General features: G+C 37.3%; 1 protein-coding gene across 3 annotated transcripts in view; it reads left to right on the forward strand.

Moving 5' to 3' along the window:
• NTN4 (netrin 4) overlaps positions 1-8,602 on the forward strand; it is a 113,787-nt gene extending 105,185 nt beyond the window's left edge. For all 3 annotated transcript variants that reach the window (XM_012814174.2, XM_003783342.2, XM_023509430.1), the window contains one exon: positions 7,198-8,602. In XM_012814174.2, coding sequence (XP_012669628.1) covers positions 7,198-7,334 — 137 coding nt within the window. In that variant the 3' untranslated portion in view covers positions 7,335-8,602. The remainder of the gene's footprint in view (positions 1-7,197) is intronic.
• Positions 8,603-9,661: the final 1,059 nt, after the last annotated feature.

A 9,661-nucleotide genomic window follows, 5' to 3' on the forward strand; every position in this document is an offset into this window, starting at 1 on the left:
AATGTATTTCAACTCCATCCAGGTAAATGTAAAAGATGTAAAGTCTTTATCTTTAACAGCTGCATAATACTCCATGGTGTACATATACCACAGTTTGTTGTCCATTCATGATTTGATGGGCACTTAGGTTCCACAAGTGCTTCCACGACTTGGCAATTAGGAATTGAGATACCATAAACATTCTAGTGCAAATGTCTTTGTGGCAAAATGATTTTTGTTCTTCTGGGTAGATCCCTAATAATGGGATTTCAGGGTCAAATGGAAGGTCTATTTTTACATCTTGAGGATTTTCCATACTTCTCTCCCAAAGGGCTGTATTAGTTTGCAATCCCACCAGCAGTGTAAAAGGGTTCCCTTCTCTCCACATCCACACCAGCATCTGGTCTTTTGGGACTTGGTGATGTGGCCTAATCTTGCTGGAGTTAGGTGATATCTTAGAGTGGTTTTGATTTGCATTTCTCTAATGATTAAAGATGATGAGCATTTTTTCATGTGTTTGCTGGCCATTTGTTTGTAATCCTCGTGGAAAGTTCCTTTCTTTTTCTTTTTTTCTGAGACAGAGTCTCACTATGTCACCCTCAGTAGAGTGCTATGGCATCACAGATCACAGCAACATCAAATTCTTGGGCTTAAGCAATTCTCTTGCCTCAGCCTCTGAAGTAGCTGGGACTACAGGCGCCTACCACAACGCCTGGCTATTTTTTTGTTGTTGTTGCATTGTCATTGTTGTTAGGCTGGCCCGGGCCAGGTTCAAACCCACCATCCTTGGTGTATGTAGCTGACACTATTAACCACTGTGCTATGGGCGCCAAGCCAGAGTTTCTTTCCTATCTTAATACTTACCTAGTCTCTGCTGACTTTCTGCTTGTTTTATATTCTCTGAACTACAACCTGAATCAACTCAGCAAGAGCATCTCTCCTTTTCACCAGTTGCATTCTGGGGAAAATCCAAATAGAATTCTTGGAATTCACCTCAAAAAATTATTTCTCTTCCATGTGCTCTATGAAAGTAAAATATTTAAAATCCAGTAATATAACATTTTCCATCCTAAAAAAGAAGTCTCAGATTGATTGCAGGTGCTAGTTGTATGGAAAGCACTTTTATGAGTTTATCTGCCACTTACTCGTTATCTGCCACTTACACAGGTCCTGTGATGGCAGAACCTGTTCCCAAAGGAAGTTCAAGTGCAAAATTCCATCTGTGCAAATAATACTGAATTGATTTTTACTATTGCATGAGAAGCATGTGTTTCTCCCGGACAGAAAACAATTCTCAAGTTCTCATCATCTTGTTTTTCATTACATGATTTTTCTGGTTTCAAATTAGAAACAGCAGAAATAAACAAAACAAAAACTGTAGAATTTTAGGGAAAATTTGCAATGGAGGGAAATTTGATTTGCACCTTAAAATGTTAGAATAGAAGGAGATACTAGGAAGCAAGCACAGGGGTTCTTGTCTCTAAACTCTACAAGTATACGCTTCATCTTGTGTCATAAGCTGTTATTTCTGTCTCCATTAAATTTGAGGATGAGATGTAGGTTTTTGATCATAGAATCTTTAGTACCTACCATATAGTAGTACATACCATACAGTACTGCATTTAAATCAGTACCCAGATAATGGTAATATAGTACTCAGATAGTAAGCTCTAGTAAAACAAATAATTTTTTAAAACCCTCTATATTTCATTATTTATGTAGTTATTATCTGCGTGTTAGTGGCACTGATGAAACTGGATGTAATTCCTTCCCCCACATAAGTCCAGGAAACCTCGGTTATGTTAATAAGTGTTTTATGATCTTTGATTAATAAATTTGAGAGCAACAAACAGATAACTGGAAGGGAAGGAAAAATAAACTAGCAGTAAAATGATCCCCTCAATCTAAATGATCTTAACAGCAATCCAGAACTTTTGATATTTTCTGACTGCTGACCAATTTCTCACACTCTTTTCTACCCCTTCAATAATTTATTTAAATTCATTTAAATTTTAATGAGAAAAATAAAGGACATTTTGAATTACAAAAAAGCAAAATGAGTAAGTAAATACAGTTCCAAAGAACAAACTGAAGTAATAAGAACCTTGGATTTCAAATACAGGAAACTAAAATATCATTAATTGAATTTCTGTTTCTCAAAGATTCGTGCTTAGGGGCTCTTCTTATAAGCACTTTTCTACTATCTTGGCAAAAGCAAAAAAAAAAAAAAAAAAAGTCTGCCAGCTTTTTAGTGAGACGTTAAAAACAAAAGATTTGACCATCTGAGCTGCCCTCCAGGAAGTGAACTGTATTTCCTAATCAGGTTTCTGCCAAGAGGAGCCAAAGAATCAACTGAGTTCATCACAATTGAAAACATAAGCGCAATTATTCAAAGAATTCTTGAAAACATGTTTACTTGCTTTGAAGAAAAGATTGGAACCTGCCAAAGCAAAACCAGACACTCTTTCATTTTGCTTTGTTTTTCCATTTTTACAAGTTCAATAGCTACAGCCAAAGAAAGCTGATAAGAAATGCTGAAACCTTACATGCCAACCTGCTTCCTTTGCTACCTTTGAAAAGGAGCGACCTAATTGGGTATCCCTGTGAAATCATTCATTCTTTCATGTGTGTTTACTCATTCGTTAGTCATATACTTTAGAATACCAAGACTAGCATTAAAGTGCTATGTTTTCTTTTTTTATGGATACAAAATAAAATTTGTCCTCTCAAAGTAGATGGCAAAGTCATAGAGATCGGAAAATAAAACGTAAATGCTAGTAAGAGGTATAAAAGATAACATTGTTTTCTGTGTTAATTTTTCCTACGATGGTGCTCCATAATTTGTTTTTGTTCAGTATCATTTTAATTAGTTTAATTTATATTTGCACCTTCATGATAAATTCTTGTACTATTTGTACAAGAATTTCTATTTGTAGTTTTTTTTTTTTTTTAAGCTTTATTTATTTATTTTTGCCATTTTTGGCCAGGGCTGGGTTTGAACCGGCCACCTCCAGCATATGGGACCAGCGCCCTACCCTTTTGAGCCACAGGAGCCGCCCTCTATTTGTAGTTTCAATGTGAATTCACTTAAAATACTAGATTTATCCCTGAAGTTTATTAAAAATTGTTTATTGTGGTTTTGAGGGGTATTGGGGTGGGTGGTTATTTGAGCCAAGAGTCCCACTCTGTCACCCAAGCTAGAGTGCAATGGCATCATCATAGCTCACGTCATCCTCCACTTCCTGAGTTTGAGGGATCCTTCTGGCTCAGCCTCCCAATTACCTGGGGTGCAGGCATGCACCACCACACCCAGCTAATTATTTTTTGTTTTGTAGAGACAGACCGGCTATTGTTGGTCTTAAGTTCCTGGGTTCAAAGGATTCTCCCTCTTCAGCTCCCCTAAGTGTTGGGATTACAGGCATGAGCCACTGTACCTGCCCTGTTTATTGTGTTTTTAAGTGAGGATACAAACAATATCAAGACTATTGTGTTTTTTACCAGTCAGCTAATGAAAAACATTGAGCTTTATTTTCTTCAGAAGCTAAGGTTATCTTTTAAAGAACATAAGTGCCTTACTCATTTTATATTATATTCCCCAGTGTATGAAACTTCTGTCATTATTTTCCTTTTTTCTCTTTTTCGGAAAACACCATAATAGTTATTTTTAAGTTTAAGACTGGTTTCTTTTAATAATCTTTCAAATAACCTTTTTATTTTTTATTTTATTTTATTTTTGCAGTGGGTAGGGTGCCAGCCCCATATACTGAGGGTGGCAGGTTTGAACCCGGCCCTGGCCAAATTGCAACAAAAAATAGCTGGGCATTGTTGCCAGCGCCTGTAGTCCCAGCTACTTGGGAGGTGAGTTCTTTGGCCGGGGCTAGGTTTGAACCCGCCACCTCCAGCATATGAGGCTGGCGCCCTACTCCTTTGAGCCACAGGTACTGCCCCCCTTTTATTTATTATTTATTTATTTATTTATTTATTTTTGTAGAGACAGAGTCTCACTTTGTTGCTCTCGGTAGAGTGCCGTGGTGTCAGCTCACAACAACCTCCAACTCCTGGGCTTAGGTGATTCTCTTGCCTCAGCTTCCCAAGTAGCTGGGACTACAGGTGCCTGCCACAATGCCTAGCTATTTTTTGTTATAGTTTGGCCAGGGCCAGGTTCAAACCTGCCACCCTCAGTATATGGGGCTAGCGCCCTACCCACTGAGCCACAGGCACCACCCAAATAACCTTTTTATTATTATGGAAGAAATGCATGTACCTTATGGAAATTTAGGGGAAATTTTCAAATCTCATGTTTCTGTCTCCTAGAGAGCATCTCTATTAATAGTTTAGTGCAAATCCTTCTGAATTTTTCTCTATGTGCATAAATATTATCTTTTTATAACCAGAATGAAGTCATGGTATATGTTCCAATCTGTTTTATTCAATTAATAAGCTTTATCTTCAATTTCAGTTTGTTTTCATAGTATCTAATACTCAGGCCACCTTCCTATTTCCTAGCTAATCCCAAAATGTCCTTTAGAGCTGACCTGTCCTGGCCATCATTTAATCCAGGATCACACGTTATATCTAGTTTTCCTGTGCCTGTCTCTCCTGAGAATTCTCGCACAGTTCCCTTTTTATGACTCTTTTTTTTTTACTGAGTCTCACTCTGTCACCCTGCATAGAGGGCCGGGGCATTATCACAGCTCACAGCAACCTCAAACTCTTGGGTTTAAGTGATTCTCTTATCTCAGTCTCCCAAGTAGCTGGGACTACAGGTGCCCACCCTAATGCCCAGGGCAATAGTTTTTCTATTTTTAGTAGAGACAGGATTCTCTCTAGCTCAGACTGAACTCAAGCAATCCACTCACCTCAGCCTCCCAGAGTGCTAGGATGTGAAGGCCTGAGCCACTGCACCGGCTTTTTATGACTTGTTGAAAAAACCAGGTCAAGTGTCCCGTAGACTACCTGACCTACAATTGTCTGGTTAGTTCCTTGTGGTATTCAGCTTATTCCTCTACCTCCTACATCTCCTATAATCTCTAAAGAAAAGCTTGATTGATTTAAGGTAAACATTTTGGCTAGGATCTGTTTTAGATATTATAGTGTACTTCATGTTGAATCACATCAGAAAATGTATAGTACCCGGGTAACCTATAATTGGTATCTCTAAGCTTGACCTTTGGATTACAATGGATCTCTACACTGGCAATTTTGTTTTTCCTTTTGAGACTAGACAGGAATATATAATGTAAATGTAAAGTTATGGCATTATACAAACATCCTGTTTTCCATTAACCATTTATTTATTGATTTTTAATACCTATTGATTTTTCCTTCCTGAATCAATAATTTCATTAGAATTTGAGAAGTGGAGGCCAGGCGCGGTGGCTCATGCCTATAATCCTAGCACTCTGAAAGACTGAGGCAGGTGGATAGCTTGAGCTCATGAGTTCAAGACCAGCCACCATTTCTACTAAAAATAGAAAAACTGAGGCCAGAGGATCACTTGAGCCCAAGAGTTGGAGGTTGCTGTGAGCTATGACACTCTAACCAGGGCAACAGCTTGAGACTCTGTCTCAAAAAAAAAAAAAAAATGAGAAATGATGTTTTTCTAATTCTATCCAATTCTCTTCATTTATTAGCTGACATTCTTCTTGTCCCAAGATGGGCAATTAGGTTACCATAAGATACAGCTTTTATTGTAACAGCAAGGTAAATGTTAAGCTCCTTCTCTTTGATTTTTGATTTTCAAAGTCAGAAATGGTTTTAACAGCTGCCTCTAAAGATGACAAATTAATTTTTTCCTGGCTTTCTCTTTTTTCAGTTTCCCTTGGGAACTATGGATTTTCATTTATGTTTCTTGGTACTCAAATTATCAGGACTTTGATGAGTTATAACTCCTTCTTGCTAATTGCTGAATCCTTTTAAAAAGAGCCACATAAATCTTTGAATGCTTCCTTTTAGCACAATAAGATGTCCCATGCTCACCTTCCTGCCCTGGACTTGGAATAAGTCAATCTCTAACAAGCCTTGTTTTGTTTTGTTTTTTTAATTGAAACATATTATCAAAGACACAGTGTGTTTGTTATACATTACTACTGGGATGACATTTTTTCTATGTCATTTTGGTGAATGCACAAGAAGTGAAGCAGTGTAAACCATAAATTTAAATGGATATTTATAACCGAATTTTAACATCTAGTGTTTTCATTTAATTTGATTTTTTTCTTTTATATTGTAAAGTTTTCTTTTATAACTATTTGTTCTATCCTATCATTTTTTTAAATTATTTATAAATGCCAAAATTGATATTATTATAAAGATTTACTGAGGGAGGATGTCGTATTTCTTTTTATTAATATGTACTTAATGAGATTGTCTTTTCACTTCTTATATGCGTTAGCCAACATTTTTTTATTTGAAACCTGAAAAGAAATTTGAATTATAAGATCACCACTAGATCTGGTCAAGTCTCATCATCCATTTCAGGGGTCCTCAAACTTTTTAAACAGGGGGCCAGTTCACTGTCCCTCAGACCCCAGGAATCAGCTGCTAAACAGGACAGGCAGCAGGAGCAACACCTGGCAGGCCGGATAAATGTCCTAGGCGGGCTGCATGTGGCCCGCGGGCTGTAGTTTGAGGACGCCTGATCTATTTAGTTTTTTCAGCATATGACAAACAAACCACCTATATTTGAAAAACACATTGACATGATAGAGGAAATACATGTTATTTAGATGACCCACAGCTTTCTTCCAACATGTTTTCCCAATTGTTGGTTTCACTTTTATAAAATCCTCCTTAATATACACTATCATACACAGTGAGTCTCAAAACAACACCAATTTGTAGCGGTATGGCAAGTGCCCCTCGAAGTCTCACGTCTTGACCATAGAGGGTGGTATATAATACAAGGCAAAGGTCCTAGATTCAGACGGATCTGAGTTGAAGTCAGGGTGCTGCTACTGACAGGGAGACAGTGAACCAGTTTCTTAATCTTGCTGAGTCTCAGTTTTCTCATTTGGAAAAGAAGAAGGAAGAAAAATACCTCCTTTCAGGGTTATTTTCAAGATTAAATGAAATCGTATATGTAAAGTACTTAGCGCACAGTACATGTTTACTAAATGACAACCTATTTCAACCAGGAATATATAAACCTACTGGAGTCACTTCTCTCCCGTCATTGATGTGTGACGTTCTATTGCCCCTAATTTTGTTTCCTTTTAGGTTTGGAATACCTTGTAGCAGGCCATGAGGATGTAAGAACAGGCAAACTAGTCGTGAATATGAAAAGTTTCGTCCAGCACTGGAAACCATCTCTTGGAAGAAAAGTTATGGATATTTTAAAAAGGGAGTGCAAGTAGCAATAAAGGTGTACAGCGCATAATGGCACTTCTCTACGTACAAAACACAACTTCACGGGAAGGAGACCTCAAAATTTAACTGGAATTTTTTTAAGTGCCAAAATGTATAGAAATGTCCCAATGGATGGGCCTTGTCTAACCTAAGTCTTCTGGGCCCATGTTTAAATATAGTTTTACTTCATAAAAAGGAATGAAAACCTCTACATTGATACCTGTTTTCTACGGGACTGCTTCTGAAATTCATAACATTTTCATAGCAGCATGATATTTAGCAGGAATCTGTTCAGGGCGGCCAGGGCCTCTAACAAGGACTCCTTCCAGCTTACTTAGATTTGATGCTACTGAAAGTAATTAATGAGATTTTAAGTCATCCCCAACCCTACTATCGGGAAAGGTGTTTCTTAAAAAGAGCCTTCTCTTGTGTGTTATGTATGAACTTTGGGTTGTGGAGTGTTCAGTGGAACCTCTCCACGTGTACATAGTGTTTCCTTGTATAAAGCACTTTACTACCTACCACTTGCGTTGTGAAAGTTGGGAGACTGCTGTTGACAGAAAAGAAAAAGCTGTGCAAGAAAACCTGCTGAAACAGAAGCACTACCACTACACGTGCACAAAAATGACCACGTAAAGGAAGTGGTGTTATTTAATTCTGAACGCGTGGAGAAAGTATGTGAAAATGCAACCTGAAAGAATTTGCATGAAGTCTCAGCTTTGGGCTAGAAGTTAGATTCTAGGATACCAGCCATGATGAAACTTTTTATACAATTGAACAAGGAGAGACTTTAAAATAAGAGAAAGAAATCATAAGTGTAGACATATGCTTGGATAAAGGGGAAATGGACTTTAAATTTTAAAAAGCTCATTTATCATTTGCAATGCACTTGTATACACTTAAAAAATTATTGTAGACACAGAATTTGTTATATTTTTGTGTTTAGTATTTAAACCTGAAAATATCAGAACCATTTTCTTCCTTGTCTCTCTTAACAGTATATGGTCATTATATTTACCCATTTTTTAACACAATGTATGTGATAGTTCACCAAGTTACAGTTTTTCATTATTATCCTCTTCTGTACCCATGTATAACCATTAAATATAGTTTCTTCTGTACTTGAATTTACAAAACATGAACACAGTGCCATATAATTAACTTCACATACAGAACATATTCTTTTCCTGAGGTCCTGTGGACTTGCAAAAATATATATATATTGCTTTGTTAATTTGTTTTTATATTTCATGTATGTAATAAAGGAATATGATCTCCTGATTCTTGTCTCATTTCTTGATCAACTTTTTTTTTTTTGAGATGGAGTCTCACTTTGTCGCCCTCAGTAGAGTGCCATGGCGTCACAGCTCACAGCAACCTCCAGCTCTTGGGCTTAGGCGATTCTCTTGCCTCAGCCTCCTGAATAGCTGAGACTACAGCCCGCTACAACACCTAGCTATTTTTTTGTTGCAACTTGGTCAGAGCCGGGTTCAAACCCACTACCCTTGGTATATGGGGCCGGTGCCCTACTCACTGAGCCATAGGCACTGCCCTGATCAACTCTTTCAATAATGCTAAAGATTACTTTTTCATACTAAATGAACTTAAGTTTAATTCCTTCAATTAAGAATATTAAATGAGCCAGACATGGTGGCTCATGCCTCTAATCCCAGCGCTTACAAGGCCAAGGCAGTTGGACTGCCTGAGCTCAAGAGTACAAGACCAGCCTGAGCAAGAGCAAGACTCTGTCTCTGAAAAATAGCCGACCATTGTAGCGGGCACCTATATTCCCAGCTACTTGGGAGGTGGAGGCAACAGAATAGTTTAAGCCCCAGAGTTTGAGGTTGCTGTGAGCTATAACACTCTACCGAGGGTGACAAAGTGAAATTCTGTCTTAAAAAGAAAAAAGAAAATCAAACGAGATCTACTGTATTACTCTAGAGTTTTGGGAATGGAGTGAAAGCTAATTGCAAGGTATTAACTTCTGTAGACTTTGGACATGACCTTTTTTCATTGGGTGCATTGCAATTTTTATGTTGCATTTACTCTTTAACTGATTTTAAAAGTAATAAAAGTTCATGACTGAAAATACAGAAAAAGCATAATAAGAAAAAACACTGATACTCCAACCATTCTGGGATAGCAGCCATTAATTCTCATTTTAGTGTCTAGACTGTAATCATTTTCTATGTATATATGAACTTTTTATATAATTGGAATTATACTAAACATACTGTTAAGAAATCTGCTTTTTCACCTCTAGTATGACTCTTACCTTCTTACCTATAATATCTTATCCTAGTTGCTGGAATGTTATCTAAGATAACATGTTGAT

The sequence above is a fragment of the Otolemur garnettii genome, unplaced genomic scaffold (genome assembly GCF_000181295.1).
Source record: "Otolemur garnettii isolate 467f Iridium unplaced genomic scaffold, OtoGar3 scaffold00007, whole genome shotgun sequence".
NCBI lineage: Eukaryota > Metazoa > Chordata > Mammalia > Primates > Galagidae > Otolemur > Otolemur garnettii.